The sequence below is a fragment of the Mastacembelus armatus genome, chromosome 2 (assembly GCF_900324485.2).
Source record: "Mastacembelus armatus chromosome 2, fMasArm1.2, whole genome shotgun sequence".
Taxonomy (NCBI): domain Eukaryota; kingdom Metazoa; phylum Chordata; class Actinopteri; order Synbranchiformes; family Mastacembelidae; genus Mastacembelus; species Mastacembelus armatus.
Genome location: NC_046634.1, coordinates 3,088,775 through 3,114,352, shown reverse-complemented (window position 1 = coordinate 3,114,352; position 25,578 = coordinate 3,088,775). Strand labels below are relative to the sequence as shown.

Genomic DNA, 25,578 nt, shown 5'->3' with positions numbered 1-25,578 from the left:
ACATATGAGTTCATATACATTGTCCCAAAGTGGTTCACGCAGTATAATCACACAGTATTGCACTGACTGTGTAGCCGCCATCAATTGTGCAAAGTCAAAGGTGAGTTCTCCTGTTTCTAGCCTTGGCAAAGTCTGGTGGATTATTGACTGAGCTGTCCTGGGACATCGGAGGAAAGACCTGAGCTGCTGTTGGCTTGAGTAAATTTTCACACCAGGAACTGCAGCTGTACTCATGCAAAATGCCAACATGCCTCTACTGGAGCAGGACATTCTGACACCCCGTAGTATCAGAAAGTGAATAGTTTCTCATCTCAGACATGCTGCTTATGACCTCTGCTAAGACTTTGATACAATGAAAATCAATATGGAGCAGCTGCTGAAATTGACAATTTTAGACTAGGGGTCATAAAGGAGACACATTTGGCATGTGTTTAAAAATCTGTTATTTTAAAAAATGTGGCAGAAACACCAGCACAAGTTAGGCAAGTTGGAGCACCCCCCCCACACACAGACACACACACTTATCTCCCACACACAAGAGCAGGATAAAAGCAACAACAGTACTTGTAAAACCATCAACGAGACTGACAGCAACCACCTAACAAATTACACACAGAAATGATGTAGCCCTCCTCCCCCACAGCCCCTGGGCATTATGCAAACCATCAGTTTCATTTCTCAAGTGGTGCTATATGAACAGCGTAGACCCTGAGGCACTCTGAGATCGTTCTACATAAACAAAGCCATCACACTGCACATCATGGGTCCCAGGACTTCTCACCTTACTCTTGTGGGTCAGCCAAACAGTCTAATGGAAAATTTAACATTTGTTCCAAAGGCTGTGGAAAATCTACAAGTTCTGCTTCATTCTCATTCTCCTGTTTGAAACAAATCCTATAAAACAGTCAAACTGTAAACACAACATTGGCAATTCCACCAAAAAAAGCAAAGGGTGTGAAAGATCTATTCCTGTGCCAAAGAGCTCTTTGTAACCATGGTGCTATCCTCTGTAATTCACCATAATTCACCAGACAATTTAGGTACAGGTAGCTGGTACTCTCCTCTAAAGGCTGCAGAATTGTGGCTCTTTGTCCCACTGAAGATGGTCCCCTCTGACACTGCAGGAGAGAAATCACCAGCATTCATTCCTTGTGAAAAAGAGCTGATCTCTTATCGATCTGCCTGAACAAACCGAATTAAAACAATTCAATGAAGGAGAAGTATGAACAGAAGTGATGATACTGATCCCCCACTTCCAGTGTTATCACAGCATTCGACTGGCCCTTATCTCTTGTGATTGGCCATAGTTATGGGTCAGGAGGTAAGTACTCACAGGAGGTTCAGGGTTAGGCTCAGGTGCTAAGACTACAACAAGGTTACTCTGACAGTCTGTGTTAAAGCTTCAACTAAAATGCTGTTTGCTTGTATTATCACACACCAAACTGCTCATTGAAGGTAATGAATGTGTCAAAATCTAAATGTTTCTGTTTCTGGAGGAAAACAGATTAATGACGACTGAAAACAAATTTATCGCACCAGCGTCTGGTGTCTTTACTAAAGAAATGAGCCAGGGAGAGACTATTAAACAGAAACAGAAACACACACACACACACACACACACACACACACACACACAAACAAACAGGTGTCATATTTCTCAACGGGGCATTTTGAAGCACCTTTGCTTCTTAAGTATTTCAGTCCCGATAACTACCTTTTATTTTTGAATAAGTAGAAATGTCAATGCAGGACTATTATTTTAACATACTGGTAACCAGCAGCTGTTGCATCACCACTGCCAACAGAATTCCAACATATCCTCCATGAATTTCACTTCTCCGCAGAAAATTGCAATTTGAACAAATTTTCTCAATATTCTGCTGCAGACAAGGAACCAGTTCTGGTCAAAATGTACAATGACGGTCGTGAAGTGAATGCAGAAGGAGGTGTGTGTGTGCGCGCGTGTGTGTGTGTGTGTGTGTGAAGGAGAGAGAGCTCCTCAGTTGCCTTAGCAGCGCAGCTTCATTCCTCCACATTCGCTTCAGTCTTTTGCCATTAGCGCTGCCTGGCGCTTCACGGGGCTCCCCTCACGACTTAATTAACCTCACAGACTCCGGTTAACCTTCGATTAATCTTCGGTTATTCCACGGTGTTAGATTTTATAATCCATAAACCAAGTTTGGGCTTTGTCCAAGTTTCATAACGCGCCTACGCCGGCTGTTATGAAGAAAAAGGCGACGGTGGCAAGTTGATCCCAGACCGTTCAGGTGTAGCATTCTGCGATCGTCCCTGTGGCCAGAGAGGATGGCGCTGCAAGCGGTGAACTGGAGCGTGCTGGAGGTGTCGGCGGACTGTGTGGGGCAGAGGAACCTCAGCCTCGGCATGGAAGTTAGAGACTACAACATCAGCTGCACCAACAGCTCCACCAACAGCTCCGTCCTCCCCAGACCGGCCAGCAGACCCAAAGGTAAGATTTCTCTGCTCTCCTTCTGTCTTCTCCACACCAAGCTGTCTCTCATGAATCATCCAAGCTGAGGTGTTAAACTGTGTTTACGCTTCAGATGACATCTGTCAGGCAAAAGGCAACATCTGCCTTCATAAACATAGAAGGTGTTTTTTTAAATAAAACCCTTATTGTTTTTTTTTTCCCCTGTTCAACTGATAATCAGGACTGGGAATCTGTGTCTTATATTGCTGTCATTATTCTTTGTAAACAGCCTGTCTGCTGGCACTGGAAAAAATAATTAAAGCAATTTTTAAAATTATTTTCATAAAAAAAGGTTTTATACTTGACAGTGAATGTCTCCTACAAAATGAAAGCACCAACCTCTTGGTAGAAAAGATGAGAGTTAACTTCAGCTTGATGGTGCTTGTAATTATCAGCTGCCACCTATGAGCGATTACCTACTTTAAATGTAATAACAAAACAACAATGTGCACTTTTGCCTTTGGACCATCACTATTTTGTCCTTTTTGACTCCCTGGCTAATATATTATACCAGAAAATGATTTGCATTGAGGAGTTTTGTTCAGATCAGCTTCCTTAGTGTGGTAATCAATCACCAAACAGTCCAATTTACTGCTGGTTCACTCTGCATCAATCATGCCACAATTAGAATTAACAGTAGTGTGCAGCTGTGCAGTTTAATTCTGAATGTTTATTTGTCTTGCTTACATAATTCTTACCTAGAATTACCTAATTACATAATTCTTACCTAGGAGATTAAAACCCCACACCAGACCCAACAAGGTCCCCCAAGCTTAGTCTTCAGGACCCCAGTGGGCTGGTATTGAGGGATGATTGTGGGTTAGAGTTCTTTTTCTCCTTCTTGCTGGTGCTGCAGTATTGAAAAAATTTCAAATCTTCCCCCACTAAATAATTCACAGCTTTTTTCTCTGATTTGTGCTGCACTGCCTTTATTGACCTTTTACAGGAGGGAGCAGTATAGGCTCAGCTACCCAAAAAGCAATCAAATTCTATGGGGCATGTTCAGAGTTTGACCAAGAGAAACGTCCTGCAGACAGGTCACTGCCTCCATCTCATTCTGTCTCAAAACATGTAATACAGGATCTGCTCCTTCACACTTTAATATTAGTTTTGACTCAAAAAGATACATTTTACTGGTTATAACAGGGAAATGTAAATTTTAAGCGGTAGGCTACACTAAAACAGAGAATACTATGAAGCTGAAACTGACAAACTTATATTTCTAATTTTCATTCACAGGACTTAAGTACTGAAGCAAGAGTTTTATTTTTGATTCATCTACATATTATGCAATCACTAGGTTTTAAATTTTTTTTAAAACTGTCCATCAAAAATCCTAATGCCCAAACTGCAGTTTTTTCCAACCAACAGTCCAAAAGCAAAAAGATATTCAAGGTACTGTAAAAACTGGAATCAAAGTATTTTTGGCATTACAGTTTAGCAATAATTTGCCCAGCACGGAGGACAAATGGCATAGAGGCTGACTTCACTTGTGCATTCTTATCTTGTCCTCTTCTGGGTAAATATATATATAAAATCCTTAAGCTGTAGAGGACTAAATACACAGAGGACCACTCTCATCAAAACGGGACTCAAAGGCTACAGAGGGATACCAAGGTTTAGACCTTTACAAATCATTCAGTTACACGACTCTTATCTCCGGCCGACTGAAGACTGCTGATCATCTTTCAAACAATTAGTGTGTACTGTAGGCTGCAGTTGGGGCTGCAGCAGTGGCTGCGACACAGCTCATAGAGGCAGGAGCACCACTTCAAAACACTTAGGGCCTGTTTGCCACAATTTGCATTCAAAGTCACACTTCTTAAAGTCATAACTCAATCAAATCTGAACACGCAGACATGGTACACATGCTTCTAGATCTAATGTGACACAACACTTTCTGATGTTATCTTTAATGCCAACACTCATGACATAAACACAAACACCCAGAAATCTGCTTAGAAATAACAGAAAAGCAGCTTAAATTTGCTCTAAATAAATATTGATGAATCCTGATCAATTTTAATATTTGATCCTATGCAAAACACAGACTGTTCTGTTCCATCCATGTCCGCAGTGTAGTGCAGTCTTATAGTATAAAACAGAAACATAGTAATCATTCAGGGCTCCTGAGAGCAGACAGGACCTGCTTATGCTAAATAACGTCTGCAGCTGCACCTTGGCTCCGTCCAGACACTCTCCATTCCCTGCTGATTCAAAGTGGCACTTTGCTGAGTTCATCCTGGCCTTTTCAGTGCATGTGAGCTAACTTATCAGGAAGCAGATCTCATAAGCATTGAATGGACAGTTTCCTTTTTTCAGAAAGAAACCAACTACTTGTGCTGGATTCTGAGTTAAAAACCTGATACGCTCCAGTTGTTATTACAAAGAAGCCATGCAGAGCTTGTGCACAATCCACTACAAAGAACTTAAATATGTTTAATAAATATGTTTAGTGTAGGTTTAAAAAGAAAAATCAGTAAGAGATCATAGCTTTTTTATGCATTTATCTCATCAGCTCCCTCCATGAAAACAGCACATATGTAACAGATCTTAAAGATCCCCTCAAACGTGTGGCACTCCCTTAACCATGCAATAGCTGTATTGATCTGTTAAGCCTTGTGTCTGCACACCCGCTTAATTAACTTGCTGTAGAAGAGAATTACAGCTGTAGTGTTATGGGTTTTTTTGGTATTAGTAAGGCTAATTTCACTGCTGGTCATGTGATTCACCACTGAAAATGACAAGGCAAAAGCAGACCTGCATGACCAGGGAGTTTAATGAAATCTCTAAACTGCTGTTATTGATCAAGTTCTGCTCTGTGAACTCTGAACCCTGCAAGTAAATGTATCCATGGTCCTGGGAAAGACCACTTAGTAATTCAATTGCATTGCATTCCCTTTGGAAACACTGGTGCCTCACTGACGGCTTTGTTTACATAGTGATTTATAGGAATCAAGTGGCAAACACCACTGCTGAATGTTTAATTGGACATAGAAATCCCTTAAGAAACAGCTCTTCTAATAGGTAAAAGATGAGATTACATGACTTGAACCTACATGAGCTGAACCTATGAAGTACATGGCAAATTTAAGAGAAAGTCCAGGAAAACACATAAATATAATAATAAATATTTTAATCTTTTGGGAAATATGGAAATTGTTCACTTTCTTGCTTGTTAATGTAAAGTTTAAGATTGACGCCTGCTGGAAAGAGACAGCCTATCATAAAATCTGCCTACAAGCACATCTAAAGCTGAATACTTATCACATTATATCTTTGTTTAATCTGTACAATAGCCCAAGAGTAATGATGGTTTTATATTGGGAACTAATGAATTTAAAGATATCGGCATAAAAAAACTTGACATTAAAAAAATCCTTGGCATTTAACGGGTGATCGTGTACAAATCTTCAATTTGTCTCCCCAGCTAATGGTACTTAGCTATTCTTAACGTAGCATATACATGTCATGTAGCATTTACTGTTCAGGCCTCTAGGAACACCCTGCCACTGTAATTGGTATGCACACTCACTTGAACGGTTTGCAGCCAGCCCTGCCTGTCGAACACTGGCAAGCAGCTGCCTTCCTGTCATTGCGTTTGCAGAGACAACAGAGTGGACAGGGATTTACTGAATATCTCACCCTCAGGAGAGGCTGCAGTGCAGTAATGCTAAGACTACCTGCTTAAATGCTTTACTTTAAATAGATATCAGCTCACACCTACTGTACATGCAGTGTCTGCCATTTAGCTTATTGTCCAAAACCACCCAGCATCTTCTCAAAATTACTGTTTTGTTAGTCCCTGTTGCTTAGCTGTTAGTTAAAATATTCAATTTAGTGTCCTAAATTATATTGATAAAACAGAGAAATAAGGAATTAATGGAGGGAAATTGCATATTGCCTTCAAGGCCTCATGGGTAATTTAATATGTGATGAGCTTGTCCCTGCACTACAAACAAGCTCTTTCCAACTTCCAAAAATTTGAAAGTAATGTAGGATCAATATTACTCTCTCATGGGGTAGCATGGTGGAAAGACTAATTGAGTTGAACTGTGCTGACTCTAAGAGCAACCTGACTCATTACAGTGATGAAATGCGATACATGGGCTTCTGCACATTGAGCACTGGGCTAAATTGCTGTCAAAGGATTCATTTGCCACTACTTTTTAAGAGACAGTAATGCAGTGTGGTCATGTGTGGCACATAGGACTGAAAAAGGTCCAATAGGCTAAATCTAAAATCAATCCAAATATATTTTACCTCAAATGGGGATGTAGCTAGAAATTGCGCGTATTCTGTTTTATCCTTTCAGACAAGTCAAGATATTCAACAGATATCCACAGACCTAAGAGAGGGCGCAATCAGTCTTGGTATTCAGTGCTCGTGCTTCCCCTGTGTAACTGAAATTAACATGAAGAAGAGGTCAAAAACACTCAGGCCTGAGCTCTATCTTCTGCTTTAATTTTTCAGGAAACAAGACACGCCATCATCTGTCTGAACTTACCTTGGCAATATGAAAATAGGCAGAGTCAGCTTAGAAAGAATGATAATGACAGAGAGAGCTATTAAGTGCTCTGTGATGTAACTTATTGGCAGTGTGGACACAAATCAGACATTAGAACCAACTTTCCACTCTAACGAAGCATTTATACCAAGCATGTTTGCAGTGGTTTATTCACAGTTTGGAGTGTTTACTATTCGAGAGTGAAATAATTCCAAAACACAACCATTAATGGTTATGAGGAAATGAAAGTTGACAAATCCTTGTGCTTGGAAAGTGTATTAAAAAAGATCAAGTGCAAGACACAGTCTGGTCTGACTTGAATTAGGCCAGTTTTCTACATGTGCTGTTTCACAGATGAATACCATAAAAGGTAACTTATAGCAGTTCATTATTCTTAGCTAGTCTTACAGGCTGGAATGTGATTTGTTTGTAATTGACCTTCCTGCCAAAATTTGAAGATCAGGTATGCGACTGTAGGTAAACCACATCCAAAAATGCAATCAAGTTACTGTACTGTAAATCTGACCAACACCATCTTGCCTTCAATTTGAGCATTTCTCTACTGTCACTGAGGCTGAATATAAGTCAATGAATACTAAATTCTATGATATTTTTTCTCTTTAAGGATAATGTAACGATATTAGACTGATTTCTGTATTATAACTGCTACCAAACATAGAACTGCATTACATTTATGTCTATAGGTAAAAGGTGCCCTATGGAGTTTACTTAAAGTAATGTTGACATTGAGTATTAGTCACCACATACACACTGTGTGTACACCTAACAAACATGTTAAATACATTTCATTCCTCATTAAACACTGAGAACTTTAGCACCACCAGCTATGAGTCATTAAACTAGCAGCTGCCTCGTTAAAATAGCAATAAACTCTTCAGGATGTAAACCGACATAAACCATTTAACCTTGGGATGGAACTTTGAGAAAAATCTCCTCACTCATGGTTCAGCTTTTTCCAGAGCTTTCAACTGCACTTCACAGCCTTCAGCAGTAGATAATGTGCAAGGTGACCAAAGATCATTCTTAAAGAGAGACAGGGGCTATGACAGGGATCTCCCCCATATACAGCCAGTTCATAAATTATTTGATTGATCAAATAATAAACAAATTAATCAATAAATAAAGTAATAGTTGCAGTTTAAATGTTGCAAAGTTAAGGTGTAGTGGAATAAGCTTTCTGCTCAACAGTACTTGAGAAAAGGCATTAGTGACTCCCACAAGATCAGGACTTGTTTCCTGACTCAGGTCTGTTGCTTCACAGGCTGATTTCCACAGGGCTTTCTTCTCTCTCATAATTAGGAGTAACATCAGATTTGCACAGAGCTGACAGTCATTTCTAACAATTTGGAATATTTCATCATCTCACGGGGGCTTGATATGAAACACAGCCCCATGGCGACGGTGTGATTGGAAAGATTTTTCGGAACTGCTGCTCTTTTTCTGCAATCACATCACTGCTAAGATTATTACTGCCCATTAATTATGAACTTTTTGACATTTTTTCATGTATCACAATGAGATTCAGCTCTATGAAAAATACTCCACAACCCCCAATAAATGAGAAAACGTTCAAATGGGTTGGTGTGCGCTGTGAAGTGCTAATCCTTTCCTAAAGATAAGACAAAGTGAAGTGTTGTGAAGAAACTTAAATGATCCATGTGGGAAAACATAATTAGAGATTGCATTGCACCAGCCCAATGGATACACAGCAGGAATAGAGCAAACAGAGGTTAAATAAGCATACACAACTCTCACGTAAGAAGAAGTGTTTGTCTTTCAGCCCTGGGTCATGGTTAAACTGTTCCAATTCAACAACGCCTGCTGCATAAAGCTTCACCGAGGTGAACGGCGTCTTTTTATCTGTTATGTATTTATAGATGTCTGTCGATTTCAACACAGCTGTCACACTTGACTGAGTCAAAAGAGCCAAAGTGAATTGTCCTGCAGTCGTCAGGCTCAGGGGAGCCAACATACCGCTGGTGCTCAATGAATAGATAATTCCATTTTCATCTCAGCTGGATCACACAAAATCTAACACAATAGAAGCTGCTGAACCAGTGGGAGCTCCCTGCTTGGTGTGTGCACTTGTGTCTCACAAGTTAGTGTGGATTATGCACAGTTCACTAGTGACTAAAACAGGGATCAGGAACAGGATTTTCTTATCCAAAGAATAATTCAGATTTACAGTACTCGCATATGGCAGCGGTGATTACCATGTTCAAAGTACAACTTAAAACCTATTTCTATAGGCACTGGTCCAAGCCTTTGGACTTAAAGCGCCTTATAAATAAAAGTATTATTAATATTATTATTAAAGTATTATGCATCATCCCAGGTTTTATCTTTGCTCTCTAGTTCCTCTGCAGATCGTCTGATAAATGTACATTTTAGGTATAAGATATTGACTATGTCTTCAACAATTTTATATTTATTTTATATATATAAACTCCTGTTTTCTTTAAAGGCAAAATAAAACATAATATTTAAAACGGGAGCAGTGATCCAATTTTCTGTTAATTATTATTATTTATTATTATAAAGAAATATACAGCAAAAGAGCAAGTTAGTCTCTACCTAATACACAGTATGAAAATAGTCCTGGTTTTGTATTTTGCTTTTGAATTCAACTTGTTTGTAAAAGGAAGAATGTGTCATTCCTTTATTCAAAATGTCTCTTTTTGTGAAGGTGTAAGTTTCTTATTTGGGTAGAAGGCGTCTGATTAAAGGTGCTGATCTTAACTGTTTGAGCCCTGAGTCTATTGGTGAACCAGGGCAATTTACTATAAATGATATTGAGATGGGATTGATGGGGACGATAATTTACCTTGGTCACAGAGGTCTGACTTGGATGATTGGTTGGAGAGATTCGGTCACCAGGGACTGACTGGGATGAGAGGCTGTGGAGGAGTGAATGGAGAGGTGGATGGATGAAGGAGACTGGAATCCCATGTAGTAGTTGATGAAAGAATCTGTTAGAATACAGAAGAGACCTGAGTAGTACTCGTACACAAAAGACAGACACACACAAACAGGATGTCATAAATTACCTAAATATTATGTTTTCTTGTAATAGGCATTTATTTTTCTGAATGGAATCTCTCATTTGCCTGTGGGTGGACAATATGAAATTATCATTAAGATGCTTTTTCTTTGGTTTGCCATTCACTGTGGCACAATAACACTTTGTATACTCCCCATTTAAGAGTGTGTAGTTCCACTCCTCATGGGGAGTGTGTGTGCACCTTCGAGGTGAAGTGCGGTGCACTGTCTGTAGGCTTTGCTGCACAGCTTCAGATGTCTCTCATGTCGCTGCCTTAATCAGAGTCAGCGAAGCACATGGCCGGCCCCGACCTTGTCCTGTCAGATACTCTCATTCTCAAAGAGACTCGCTGTGACAGGCCGGTGTGAGTGAAGGGAGCATCCCAAAACCCTCTGGCTGGACCGTTCTGTTCTCACTGATGCTCAGCTGTATGGCAGCACTGAAAGGAGGAAACCACATGAAAAACACTTATGTTCAACTCACAGTTAAAGCTCTGGTTCTCTGCAATAACAGTATAAATAGCTGCACTGTTTGCTCAGTGTAATCAATAAATGCAGGACAAAACTGTAATGTATATATATATAATATGAAGTAATATAAAGAAAAATCTGCTATTTGGGTGTATGGATGTATGATTTATGAAACAACAAATCATGGGCCCTCACCCCTGCAACATAAGAGCAAGATCCTCTAGGCATTTTCTTGTATCATTGTAATTGTTTTCTGTATATTTGTGGTGGTTTTGCATATTTTGTTTGGTGGTCATTTTGATCTAGGTGAAAATGAAATGACATGAATAAATATAATCATTAATCAAAAGAAAGATGCTGATCTTGCAAATAAAAGATTCATTTAATTTTGTTTGTATTCCTGAGTTGTATTCCCAGGGGAGCTACCTGACCCATTCAATACAGTACCGATAATGTGGTTTTAATCTTTTTCTTTCTATTTTTTTATTATCCTTTGACTCGCAACAAATATTGACATAAGTACAAGTTCAGATGTTGATTATGCAAATTCATTCTGTCGTGTAATAGACTAAGGGTTTGGTTATGCACCCGAGTCCTTATTTCCCAGGTGAACAACCTGACAATCTGTTATTTCATGCACTGATGTTGTTTTGTTTTTCTCACATTTCTATTTTCTTCTATCTTATTATGTCATGTGTTATTTAATACGCAAGTTGCTGGAATGATTACACAAAGAAATACATCTGATTACAGATGAAGAAAGTGTTTCACATTTTTAAAATAATTTTAGTTTAAAGAATCTATTGGAAGTCTTTTGTGAAGCAGTGAGTCATTATCCTCTGTCCATATTTGTTACTGCTCCCAGTAGCATTAAGAAAAACTAGACACACTTCATTTTAATTAGATATTTTAATTAAAGATGATGTTTTCTGTTAAAACAGACAACATTCATCCAATATGCCCCATTAACATCGCTATGTTCTGTAATTCACTTGTGCAAATGTGCTTCCTTCCTATCATTGATCAGCGGTACTACATAGAAAAACCGAGCTTTTAAATGATGTCCTCTCTCTTCTGTCAGAGATGGACTCACTGCGTATCCTGCTCTACACACTCATCTTCCTGCTCAGTGTCTTTGGGAACCTGCTGATCATCATTGTCCTGATACTGAACAAGCGCATGAGGACCGTCACCAACTCCTTCCTGCTGTCACTGGCGGTTAGTGACCTGATGATGGCCATCTTCTGCATGCCCTTCAGCCTCATCCCCAACATCCTGGAGGACTTCATCTTTGGAGCCGCCATGTGCAAGACCGTCAGCTACTTTATGGGTGAGGATCAATTGGGAAGACTTTTTGTTTTTTCCTTTCAAAACAGAGCAATAAATTTAGGAAGCCATATATCTGTCCACATAATCAGTCAGACCACATACTGATCGATAAAAGCATTTCGTATTTGGAGGAAGTAAAAATCAGACTTATTGCACTATTATTGAGTCACATCACTTCTCTGTAACATTCATTCTGAAGACCACCTTGGCTTTAGTTCTGTCCATGTGTAAGGACAACCAGTAGCATCAAACATTTATTTTAATTCTGAAATTAGTTATTTTATGTGTCTGTTCACTCTGCGGTAGCTCTTATTCCAGTGTGTGAATGTGTTACTTTGTGTAAGCTGACATCTGCTGCTATAATAACTTCAGGCAGAGCCTGGCTAGCTTCTTGTCTTTGTTTCTAGTCTTAATGCTATAGCTTCATATTAAACACAGAGGTGATAGAAAGCTACTGAAGATACTCCTATAACACATAAGACTGTAAGCTTCCCTAAAGGTAACATTACACCAAAGATCATCTTGGTGCCGTCAGGCCATAATGCCACATACTGTAAAATGTATATTCACTTAACCAATTTATAACTGATTAAGTGAACCAATGAGGAACAATCCACTTGTGTTTGCCATGTTTAAACAATTGCTGGCAATAGTGGTTAACTGGCAGAAGTAGAAAGTGGTGGGCCACAAATCAATACTGTGGTTAACCAACAAATAAACAGCTGGTTAAAATAAACTGGTTTCATAAGTCTCACTTGCAGGAAACAGGCCTGTTATTTCCAAAATTATGCACAAGTCGCAGTCACACTAAACAGAACTGACAGGAACAAAGAAGAGATGAGATGAATTTGAAGTGTGTATATTAGCCAGAGCTGGTTATTCTGGCAGGGTTAATAGCTATTTTATTATTCAAACATAAAAATCTGCCCTATTTTTGTGGCTGGAAGATGATCAGATTCTGTGCTCCAGCTTTAGCATGCAGCCTGAAAATTGCTCAATATCTAACAAGGGCCTGTCTTTCAAAGAGGCCTTTCTCTCTGCTTCATTTTGCCTGTCAGAAGGTAACCATCATGCTGAAAGTGCTCGAACAGTCACACATCTTCAGGAGTGTGACTTAGTGATGAGCTGGCTCCCATCAGACCACAGTCAAGGTGCCACGTGAGGCCTGAGTCAGACTGAAGCACAAGAGATGGCAAAGAAAGTGAGATCTGCTGAAATACTTTGTCTCTGCACTTCACTTTGAGCTATGAATGGTTGAGAAGAGCTACTGAATGGTGAGGTCCACAATCCTATTATTGTCTCAGAAATGCAATGCACCATCTGTGAGAACAGGCTTATTGAAACTTCTTTTCAATTACTGGGTTCTCTGAGCTGTGATAAGGAGAAAGGTAGGAGGGGCTGCTTCCATGGACTTTAAATATAACTGCTTTGTCTTATTTTATTTCTTGCAGTCAAGGTAAAGGCCACAATGTCATTTAACTAATAATCAACGACAGAACTGTCGAATCACTAAACCACATAAATCCTGTCCTTTTATTAAACTGTGCTTAATGACCAAAGTGTCCCTCACTGCAAATGTGATGGATGCTCTTTCCTGTCTCCAAAACCTGCAACAGCATTTTGTTTTCTCTGCGTAATATATGTAGTATGATGATTAAGAATGTCACTTGGCTAGGTCTGAATTGTTTCCAAAAACGAACCTTGTGCAGATTTACTTCATTATTACAGCACTAAACTATTAGATTTTGCCTTGAAGTTACATAGTTTTTAAATGCTATTATGACCAGGCCTTCACGATGATCCCACTAAGAAATGGCTGAATATTAATGTTGTAGATGATTTCCCATTCCTTTTTCAGGGGAGTTACCGGGAGTTGATGATGCCTGTGTCAAACAAGTTTTTTTACGTAAATTATTCATACTGCTTTGGCATGATTAAAATGCATTCCTTCTTGATTAAATGCTCTTGATGATACACATACTCTACCAGGGGATGCGTTCATTCACTATAATTAATTCATTATCTTTCATTATCATCAAAAAACCTTGAGTACTTTTGAATCATCAGATGTTTTTCAGCAGTCATGTGACTTCCAAATGCCACACATCTGCATCACACATCTTAATGTTTACCCCATAGGTGCTGCCTATGGGGTAAACATGACAGGAAAACTGCCCAACTGGATGATATGGGGCATCAGCGTCTGCATGTTTAAACCCATATATATTAAACCCCCCTCGAGGTGATCTTAGCTCCCCATGAGTCAAGCCTTTGATAAGACAAAACCAATCAATACACAGAATCGTTGCGACTATACTCACCCATTGATTTTGCGGGAAACCTGCTCTGCAAAGTCATCTACTCTTCGCAAATTCATGTGTCAGCACACGGCCATCAGACATATAATACACCATTTATCTTTCTATTCACCCATTCCCCGTGGATCCATCCGCTTGCCCCTGGCTCGATAATCAAGTGAATCATAGCCTGTACTGTTTCAGTGGTAGTTATATGATCGATGTTGTAATATTTGGGGTGTGTGCATTTGTGTTTATGTGTAGTCTTCAATCACATTTATATATCCATGTTTTTGTTGCTGGTTGTATGATGCAATTACCAACCAACTTACCAGCTCAGTCTGTCAACTCTCCCTTAGGTGCAGTTTGCATAATGTAGCAGAATTTGGGTTTTCGTGGCTTCCAGCAAACTTTTACAGGAATGGCAGCAACGGCATCTGGCGCCTATAACACATATATTCCATTTGTAAAGTTTGTTATGCCTTTAGGCTTCTTTAGAGCAAATTTCAACTGAGAAATAGGTGTGAGCAAGAAATTGTTTCAGCTCAGGAATATAAATCTTATCTCCCAGGCTGAGGTGTGCCAAGAGATCCTCGCACAAGCCCGTTATCAAGAAGACTACTGTGGGTAGCCTGACTTAGGTTTAAAGAACAAGCAAAAGGAATATAGTCTATATTGATAATGAAAAGAAAATATGCAATGCAGGGGGGGAAAATATGAGCATTTGGTCAGTTAGCTGACTGGCTATTAACTCGGCAGCACCTTGCCTGGTATCACTGAGGAATATGCTTGAACATTAGCCTCTCTCAGGGCATGAAACTATGAGATGTTGGCTGCACTTTGCTGTTTGGCAGTTAAATATCACATGTAAAATTAAAAGGAGACGTATCAGCTTCACAGGTCATGAAGTATTTTAACGTGAAACCATGAAAAGCAAACACACTAAGAAACCAAAGTAACTAAGTTCTTGGTCTGGCTTGTTTATCAACCCCCTCTGCTCTGTTTAGCTAATTATGGACAGTTCAACACACAGACAACAAACAATGGTTCTGAAACTATAGCCAAGCTATTTTCTATATGCAGCGTTAAAGAACACTACAGCACTACTGCAACAACCCTTTAAAGGTCAAACAAGTTGGTCTATCAGGACTTCTGTTCGCAGATCAGAGTTGGCTTCCACTGGCTGATGGACCTGGACTGAAATGTTGAAAGGGAAGGGAAACTGATGAAATAGAGCCTATTGTTACTGGACAAGACTCTAATGCTTCAGACATGAAGCTAAATTTCTTGGAGCTGTCTGCATAAATTCAAATCACAGGAGTCTCAGTGCCATACATCACCTATAAGTGTGCTATGCTTCAGCATGAATGTGCACAACCTTGCAGCTGTCAGTCTTTATAAGCATATACTTTAAATACTTTAAAATACTGATTTTAACACGTGGCTCTACTGGTCTACATTCTGTAGGATGAGCTGATCAGCCTCCTGAAAAACTGGTCTGAAATCACGTTAAGTGTTTAACATTCAAATTCATTCAACGCAAAGGCATGAAGTTCCTAGTGTTCCTTTTATAATATATTTTTATTTGTCTGAATTTGCCTACGGTTATTTTACTGCTTTGTTTTATTCACTCTTTGCTTTGTAAAAAAAACTTTTCCAAAGCACTACAGAAATACTGAATTTTTATTCAGAAATTATTATTTTCATTGTTCCTTTTACTTATTCTTTCCATTCCTTCTGTGTTCCTCATTTCCACAATCTCAACACTGCAGCTAGCAAAAGAACCCACCGACCCACGTGTGTGATATGGACTTTCTCCGTGTCTGTGTTTAGCACTTGAAAGAGATGTGTGGGTGTGAGAGCCTTATTGTGCAAGACACATATAACGCCGATGCATTAATAAGATCTGCATGAGTTGACTGTTCCACCCACCTCCTTCTGCTTAGCAGGAGCTGGAGGTGGTTCTTCTAGTTGACCGGTAGTGTGCTGTGGTCATTAAGGACTGTGTCATGGAACGAGTGGGCTGTCCCTCAATGCTGACTTCAACCTTCCTGAATTTCTAACAACGTATTTTTAGAGCCCGTTGATGGTAAGCCACGGATTTTTGGTCTTCCTTCCTCAAACAGCGTCAAGAGTTCAGAAAGGGAGTGTGATTTTTTTTTTTTAATCTTTCAAGATGCCATTGTTGGCGTAGCACAACCCTCAGTCTGAGGGCTCCATCAAGGAAATGTGCTAGAACTAGGGTTGCAATATGTAACAATCCTTCTTCCTCTCAGAGGCGCAGAGGTTTTGGTCTGATGTAGTACCCTGTCAGGCAACATGTCAGTGTAGCAGCAATTAAAAAAAAAAAAGATCCTTCTTGCAAAAGTTGAAATGCTTTAAATAATATACAGAAGGGTCTGTTCAAAGAGCATAAAATGGCATTTTAACATATTTTTGCAATGATGATGTAGTGTTTGTTCTGGGGTATTCCTTCAAGTCAGCTCCTGTTGTTCCTTTGTTCTTACAGGAATGAGATAAAGTCATACTCTATTTCTATCAAACTCCGCATCAAACCCCACACCAAGTATCTGCACAGTTCTCTTTCTTCTCCAGGTTACAATCTTCACATTTGTAGACTTTAAATTTGCAGCTGACAATATATGCTAATCTTTCAACTTCTGGTAACAAAGCTTATCACAATCAAAAGAAGCAAAGATTTTATCACTGCAGAAGAGACGATTGGGAAAAGGTGGAGGGAGGGAGGGAGGGAGAGGATAAATTGTGCCCGACCGAGCCTTAGAGCAGTTCACCATTCACATACTTAATATGGTTCCTGTAAATCGAATTGCACCATGATCATAGGAGTATGCATAATGACTTCCTCCCTTGAATGATAATGCAAAGCTATGGTTTAGACAGCATGTGTTCTTCTGTCATGAAGGAACAATGAATGGGGATTAATATATTACAGTGACAGAGATCTTCTGTTTCTGTGTGGTGGATTTAGTCCTGCAAGGGGGCACTCCACTGTAGCTGCTAGTGACATGTAGGTATGGGGTTATTAATGCTACTTGTCTCACCCCAGCTCACCCTCAGAATACAGCCTGTCCATCGGCTGAGCCTACTCCCCCCCCTCAGTAGATTATGCATATTCATTGATGCAAATACAGCCTGGCCTTGAATTTAACCTCCGTTGAACTCTTTACAGACACTGTCCATGGATAATTACTGAGGTTCTAGTGAGCTGTTAAGAGCCTTCATGTCATTGACAGTGGTGGTGATGGAGCATTTTATTTATTTGGATTTTATGATATTTAACTGTAACATTCTGGTATTGTAAATATATTGTATATTGTAAACATTGTAAAATAGTTTGGAGATTAAAAAAAATGTTTGGTAGCATTGGAGCTTAACAAATCTGGATATACTGCCAACTAACTAAATGGAACTGACTGTTGTAACCCATCGACCCCACAGCCAGCTTTCTAAATGTTTCCTCATCTCTTCTTTCTTGTAGGGATCTCAGTCAGCATCTCCACCTTTAGCCTTGTGGCCATTGCCATTGAGAGGTACAGCGCCATCTGTAACCCACTAAAGTCTCGCGCATGGCAGACCCGATCCCATGCCTACCGCGTCATTGCTCTCACCTGGATGGTGTCACTGCTAATCATGGTGCCCTACCCAGTGTTCAGCATTCTCAGGTCATTCCCAAAGGCCAATGGTACCGTTGCACATATGTGTCGTCTCACCTGGCCCAGTCCAGAAGCTGAGCAGACTTGGTAAGTACGGGTTGGAATAAAATTCTAGCAGGAATGGGTATAATAATTACGAGCATATTTTTTATTTTTGTTATCAGGCTACTAACTATCTGTAATGCTTTAATAAATCTAACTAAAAAGTAGCATAAAACCTGAAAGAACAATAAGTGAGTAACATGAATGGACAGAATCAGCCAGTGAACTGCTTGACTCTGCTTATAAATTTGTGGAGAAACTGATTTGTTTTCTATGTAACTGTATAAGCTACATCTACAATACCATGACAAACAGAAAGTAGGTTCTTTCTTCTGAGCGATGTAATCAGGCCACGTTCTACTGATTGCTCACAGTTAGAAAACAGACTGCTTATTGATCTGGTTATTTTGGTAACACGGATCAAATTTCCTGGAAAAATCTCCAGCTCCTCACTGTACTCAGACTAATAAATTAAAACAGACCACTCTTTGTAAATGTGCTACTTAATAGATGTTGTGCTAAATGCTAGTGTTTGGTGTATTTTTTCTTTACCTAGCCAGGAGGAAAAAACTAAAGGGATAAAAGAATGTAGGTGAATTAATGTTCAAGGCCCTGGGCAGAAGCTGTACGGTTGGTTATAGAGATGGTGTCTGAAAAGTGAGTGAAGTCATTAGGTAGGAGACATTTTTGAGATGGTAAAGGTAAGTAGGCAGCTCCTATTGTGCCTTCATTAAAGACTGTCTGAGATGTCTTCAAAAAAAGTAGAGGTCGTTTTAAAGGACCAAGGAACTGGGAAAGAAAGTAGTGACCACATTATTAGATACTGTGCATAATGTGTCTGCCTTAAGTTTTGGTGCTGGGAGGATCCATGTTGCCATTTTGCTGTTGTTTCAAATTTACATGATTGTGCTCTGCTCTTGACTGTGCACTGAGGGAATAGTAAAGCTTGCAAAAGGTGAAAGACAAATGATTATTGCCGTTACTGTAAAAATTGCTCTGCATTAGAAACTAATCCATCCATCTACAAGTCCTCTGACGACCAATAGCAGCTGCTTTGTTGTTAACCCTCTGGGGTCGACGCACACGCCGGCACGTTTTGACGCATCTTTTCCTGATAACGCCGAAACAAACTTAAATTACTCCGTCAATTCTGATCGTACAGATAAAAGAAATATATCATTCAAATCTGTAAAGGGTCTACTTTTAGTTGTATACCATCATAATAAAAACCAAACGTTGTGCTATTTTTAAATAAAGAAAGCCAACAGGGTGCGCTCTCGGCCTTTTCTGTCTCTGCCATTTCAGACACACCCTCTTGCATATGGCCTTTCTGGACAAAAAGTGTCTTAGAAAATTTAAATCAGTGTATTGTTTACTGTGAATGTGTGAACAAGATGACTTTTACAACACTGTGACGTAAACACTTTAGCCTACAACATGCAGGTCTCCAAAGTCTTGTGAACCAATGTTCTGTTTGTGTTTTATGGTCTTATTTCAGTGACTTCAAAATTGTAGTTTTGCACTAACCATGCATAAACACTTTTTTCTCAAAAACACAATCATGTATAAACTTGCTGCTCACATATTATTGTAGCCAATTTTGTGCTGATTACAGTGTTATCAGACTTTAGACAATATGTTTAAAAGACACTGAAAAAAGCACAAATGTCAGGACATGTCAAAATTTGTCCAGGCCCCCAAAACCCCCTCAGACCCCAGAGGGTTAAAAAGCACCATAACTAGATATGTATGCAGTCAAAGACAATATACTGCTCAGAGATCTTCATATATCTGCCAATAAACAACTTCGTGTTCCAGAGGATGGTGCAATTAAATTTAAGAAGGTGAACATGACAAACCTTGCTCTCTTTCTACTTGACAGCCTTTTGTGGTCAAACCCTCTGAAGAATTCACAAAATTTTAAGCTTCACTCGAGGCAGAGGAAGAACAGTTAATTAGTCTACTCGGTGAGGAGGAGGAGGAAGAAAGTCGAGGCTCAGATGTCAAAAGTCCAGATGTGTCACATTCCTAGGACCTTTCAGGTTTTAATTCAGTTTCATCTTCTACCACCATCACCATCTTTTTAAATAAGACTGAAGTTAAGGGCTAAAACCTAAATTACAAGGAGATAATACCCTTTTCATCTTCCTCTCACTATATGAAAATGTCACCTTTTTTGCACCCAGTGAAGTAGTGCATACAGTAGTTATTAAATATCTAATTTTAAAATACCACCAGTCTAACTAAAACCAATACCACATAAGAGCCATAAATTGGGTATGAAACAATTAAGTCAATTCCTAGACAAATTTAATGGCTTTTGAGTTTTATAATTATGCTTATGTGCGGTGAGCATTAAGCATTTTACACAAACTGAAGTTTTACATTAAAGAAATTTTTGCAGCAAAGGCAGTCAGAGAAAATCAAAACAACATAATAGATAAAGTAGACAGTTTGATATTGTCAAATATCATTTTGCACTGAAAAGAAACCTGGTTTTCCCTGTATGATTATAACTCATGTTCCGCACCGTCTATGCAGGTGGGCCTTTGACTGACATGCAGATATTAGTTAGCCTTCATTTAGACCTATGAGCGTCTCAACCACATTTTATGATCCAGTATCTGATTCCATTGATATTATGCAACTTAACCTACAAATGGCCTGTATTATTAAAGCATCATAGATAAACTTGGCATTAGAACAACTGAGCAGTAAGAAAACATATAAACTGCAGTTCTTCCCCTAACATTCAACCTACCAACCTACCAACCAACCCCCCCCCCCCCAACCGAAGGCACAAAGCAGGAGCATCTTATATGCATTTCACTGTCCAGCTGTTCTCTCGTATCCCTACCAGGGGCATAGCTTATCAATGCTTCTCACACACAGAACAAACAGGAGAGACACAAAGTTATGTGCAAAAAAAAAAAAAACGGAATATATATGCACTCCGCCCCCCATTAAAACACTGGTTACTAGTCACTATTATCTCTTTTCTCCACACTGGCCCTGAAGAAGGCTAATTGGCTCAGGTCTTATTTTACTGCCCCAGTGATTGTGAGCTCTAAGAAAATATTTTAGGAAATCAGTAGCCTAGGTAAAAAGTCTGCACTCATTTGTACTCATTTCCATTCATGATTAGTGTAACCAGACATACTTCTCTTGATAATCATTTGCTTTCAGGTGATGTGCGAGCAGTCAAAAGAAGGAACACTATGTGAATATTCATGTTTTCATGCAACTGATTCTGCTCCATCGGTCTAGGCTTCCCCTTTTGTGGCAAAAGAAGCACAGCTATGCACCAGCAGCCTTTTTTACTGTGTCCCTGCTCTCCTACATTCACTTCCTGACAGCTTTTGTCTAGCAGTATCAAACAACCAGCTGATGAGAGGCTTTGACTGAAGCCTTTTCTGTAAATGAGAAGTAAAACAGAGGGGCTGTGCAGAGTTCAGAGGGTTGCCCAGGAGGACATTAGAATATTAGAGAATGAATGAAACTTGCTTTCATGTGCTGACTGATGTGCACGTCAGGCATCTGTGCTTAAGAGTAGTCTCTGATTATTACAAATCAAAGGGAAGTGAGGCTGTAGATTGTGAAGATATAATATGATCAAAGTGACCGATGTACAGTTTCTTTAGCTTATTTATTCATGACTTGCTCTTTCTAGATTTCTCTTTCATTAATTGTGGTCACTCATCTCCTCCTTGTGCACTGATTATGGCAATCATCAGTGCTGTTAACAGGATACATGGTAGTTTGAAAATAACCAGGATCTATGTAACCAATAGGCACAGGACAAATGAGTAGTAGAGTGCAGGTGGTAATTAGGGAAAGTCAACTAAAGATGAGTAGATGATAGGGTCCTGGTGTGAAATTAAGTTTTATGCTTTTCCTTGACCTAAATGAGCAATTACAGGTCAGACACTGCACGATTGTTGACATGGAGCACTACATGAAAAGTGTGAGACACTGTAGACTACAGGCAATGTGGCAGCCACATTGTGTGAGTGACATTCCATTTCCCTCGGTCAACTAAGTCTTTTCTCTGTTCACAACTTTTTCTTTGAAGCCATGTAAATCAGACACTCCATGACGGTTATTCTCCTGCATGAACAGAACATTAATGATCAAAAATCAGCTGGGTACATATCCTCAAGCAGCAGAAAATGTCTTCAATTGTCACATATTTAATGTTTATTTAGTAAAATGTAATTTCATGCAGGAACTACGTTACATTTCTTTCTGCTGTGAAAACAGTACCCATATGTGAAGGTCCTGCTATTGCCATATGTCAGTATGCAATGTGTACACTGTCAAAATGTCAACAAGTTGGTTTGATAAAGGTTCCTGGTTCCAGGATGCCTAAAGCCTTCTTAAAGAAAACAGGCTACAGGGTCTTGTACTCTTAGTCCTGCGGTAGCTAACTGGTCCAACTAGTCTAACTAGCCCAAGTCACTCTACTAATTATGGAGCCCTAATGTGAACTCATCTAGGAAAGATGCGAACTTGACGGCACACATTTGTTTTCTTGACTTTGTTAAATTCTAGATTTAAAGTATTTTCATAATTTTCTCCGAGCTATGGGGTATTTAACTTAATTTCAACACATTATCTGCATTTCAGCTCAGCTCTACGATTCACTCTCACTGTGCTTATTGCTGTTTCCAGGGCAAAACCTCTGACAACCCACTGTATTCTACAGTGACTAGGGTCTATCCAGATTCTGGTGCAGCAGATAAGGCAACACAGAGAGCTTTGCCAATTGCAAGTTACGAAACAACAGACACAAATATTCAACACGAGTACTCACAATGAACAAATGAAGCACATTATAAAAAGGAAGCACCAAATCACTTGAAAACTCTAAGCTCCAGTGCTTTTGTACATGGCAACAGCCTTGCCTGCCTTCCACTACATGTATCTTACTGCTACAGCAACTGGTTACTTTGCAGATTACATTTTTTAATAGAAATGGTGACCTGTTTAAAATCTAAAATGCACTGTTCGAGATTAATGATATTATATGTAATGACAGGAGCCTAGTGTCTTGTCTTGTCTTGTCGAAGATTTTGGATCTGATGCCTTCTCTTGTAATGGAGCAGGGGATTGCTACTTTTTGATTAAATAAACGATCTGAACATTTCTTCCACAACCACACAGCTGTAAGCAATACAGTAGATGCATGCCACAGTAGCAGTAACAGATGAAGATGGGAAAGCATAATGAGATGCATAAATATAATAAAAAGCAGGAATTAAACTTTCAGCCACATGTAAAATGTGTGGACATATATGCATATACTAGAACACCTTGAGTAGTAAACACAAACAAATGGCTGGGCAGTTATAAAGGACAGTTAAACTGCAGGGTGCTGAGGAGGGTGACGACCTGCAGGGACAAGCTGCTGAGCTGGCCTGGGATACTGCAGTACTGCACATTTCGCCAGAGAGCATGGAGGTAAAGAGGGCTGTTGATAGGTTCAACCATCTGCATGGCCTCTAGCACAGCTCCAATACACACATGTAATACTTTGAATCGTTAAGTTCACATATTTTTTGCATTATGTTGTTACTGAAGCAAGGTCTTCAATGGGTAGCTAGAGAGTCGGAGGTGTTTGGTTGGTTTTAAAGTTTTTCCTTTGTGTGTGTTTCTGTGTTTTTATGTTTCTCCTTTTCCATTTGTTTTTCAGGTATGTGCTGCTGCTGTTCACTCTGTTTTTCATCCCGGGAGTGGTGATGATTATAGCCTATGGCCTGATCTCCAGAGAGCTCTACCGAGGCATTCAGTTTGAGCTGAGCCAGAACAGAGAGACCAGCGGTAAGATCCATCATAAATTCAATCCAAACTGCAAAAGGCTCCCAACCCCCCCACATCTATTCCCTTCTTTATAGATATGTATAATAAATTGTCATGAATTATAACAGAAGACAGATTTACTAGAAGTACAGTAAATATCCATATAATATTGGAACATTTATTAATTTCAAATTAAAAACAATCCTGTTTCAATGTATTTTTTAGCATTATGCACTTTCTACCAGCCAAAAATTCATAGGAACACCGGTACAAAAAAAAATAAATAAATAAATAAAAATACTGCATCATATCTACTACAAGGGGAGATTTGTTTGTTTTGCCTCAAGCAGAGAATGACATATTTGTCACTACCTACAGGTTCTGCACCTGTCCCATCCAAAAATACACCTCTTCTCAGCTGTCAAAGTCTACTGTAACTGTTCTCATGCCTGTGAGGAATTTCTCGTTAGAAAGAAAGAGAACTGTCAGACATAGTAGAAATGTGGTCCCTTCAGGTGCTTTGTAAGTGCCATTCTGTGTGCACCAGAAGCACCAGTTTCCATGGAGTCCAGTTCAGTGTGATTCACCAAGGTTGAGATGATCTGAAATAACCTTCAGTATAGGATGCTCATCTATTAAATAGTTGCAGAAAATACTGCAAAAATGTGTATATCAACACTTGGAAATTACATTACACATCATTTGATGATGTTGATCATATTTTGATCAAAAAACTTGAACCTTATACTCGTCTAACGGGTCCTGTTCTTCAGGATAAGATAAGATAAACTTCATTAACCCCCGAGGAGAAATTCAGGTAAATGGTTAAATCTTAAATGGTTTTCCCTCCAACTTCAATAACTCTTACCCTGCTAAAATTAAGATTTCCTCAGTCCACAATGGATGTTCATTGTATGAATAAAATCTGTGTGGATTATAAGTAAAATTGCCTTTTGTTGTTCAAACTGACACTTGCGCCCCGACCGTCCATAGGCCAGAAGAACGGTGTGGGCAGACCCTTAGCAGGGACGAGTGATGACGATGATGGGTGCTACATCCAGGTGTCCAAAAAACCCTCGTCTGCTGTGGAGCTCCCCACTCTCTCCTCTTCAACTGGTACCACACAGGCCAAGACTGAGCGTGCTCGCAGTAACACCTCAGAGGCCAAGCTACAGGCTAAGAAGCGAGTTATCCGCATGCTGATGGTGATCGTAGCACTCTTCTTCATCTGCTGGATGCCCCTGTACTCAGCCAACACCTGGAAGGCTTTTGACCCGAAGTTAGCTACCAAAGCCCTCTCAGGAGCGCCCATTTCCTTCATACATCTGCTGTCCTACACCTCTGCCTGTGTCAACCCCATCATTTACTGCTTCATGAACACGCGCTTCCGCAAAGCCCTGCTGTCCACCTTTGCCTGCTGCTACCGCAACCGGGTCTGCCGCCAGTGTTGGTGGTGCAGAAGGAGGGAAGGAGGGGAAGACGGTATCACCGCCACCTCCATGGCCACATCGATGGCCACCTCCATGTCCAAGTTCAGCTACACCACTGTCAGCACCACCGGCACCTGCTGAGCCTTGAGGAGAGCTGCGTGGTCACAACAGCAGCTATCGGGCAGTGGTTACCGTTTGCTGTTTTTCAGTCTTCATCTAGATATGCTGTGAATCATCTGCTGAGTAATTTCTCTGCCTTTGTTCAGAAGACCCTTTTTAAAGATCTTGTTCAAATTTTGTGTGCATGGCTGCAGAATGTGAGGCAGGAAGAACGCAGTTTCAGTTTGGCGATAGTCCTTTTTCTTTCTGTTCAATTGACAGCATCTGCTTTGGTGCATCCTGAAGAGAACATCAAGTGCCTGTGCTGTCTGTGTGGCTTTGTCTTTGTAGTTTTTTCACTGAAACGGACATTTTAGTGAAA

The 25,578-nt window shown here is 39.8% G+C and overlaps 1 protein-coding gene across 1 annotated transcript; it reads left to right on the top strand.

Annotated features, from left to right (window-relative positions):
* The first annotated feature begins 2,043 nt into the window (after positions 1–2,043).
* Positions 2,044–25,238, top strand: cckbra (cholecystokinin B receptor a). Its single transcript, XM_026301795.1, has 5 exons — positions 2,044–2,467; positions 11,608–11,856; positions 17,652–17,913; positions 23,561–23,688; positions 24,661–25,238. The coding sequence occupies exons 1-5, from the start codon at positions 2,305–2,307 to the stop codon at positions 25,236–25,238; spliced, it is 1,380 nt and encodes a 459-aa protein (XP_026157580.1). The 5' UTR covers positions 2,044–2,304.
* The last annotated feature ends 340 nt before the right edge of the window (positions 25,239–25,578 follow it).

What these genes read in the sequence shown, in the direction of transcription:
- cckbra (XM_026301795.1), top strand. Translation starts at nt 2,305, where the DNA reads ATGGCGCTGCAAGCGGTGAACTGGAGCGTGCTGGAGGTGTCGGCGGAC. An exon ending in GACCGTCAGCTACTTTATGG is followed by an intron (nt 11,857 to 17,651) that starts GTGAGGATCAAT and finishes TCTTTCTTGTAG; the next exon opens with GGATCTCAGTCAGCATCTCC. An exon ending in CCAGAACAGAGAGACCAGCG is followed by an intron (nt 23,689 to 24,660) that starts GTAAGATCCATC and finishes GACCGTCCATAG; the next exon opens with GCCAGAAGAACGGTGTGGGC.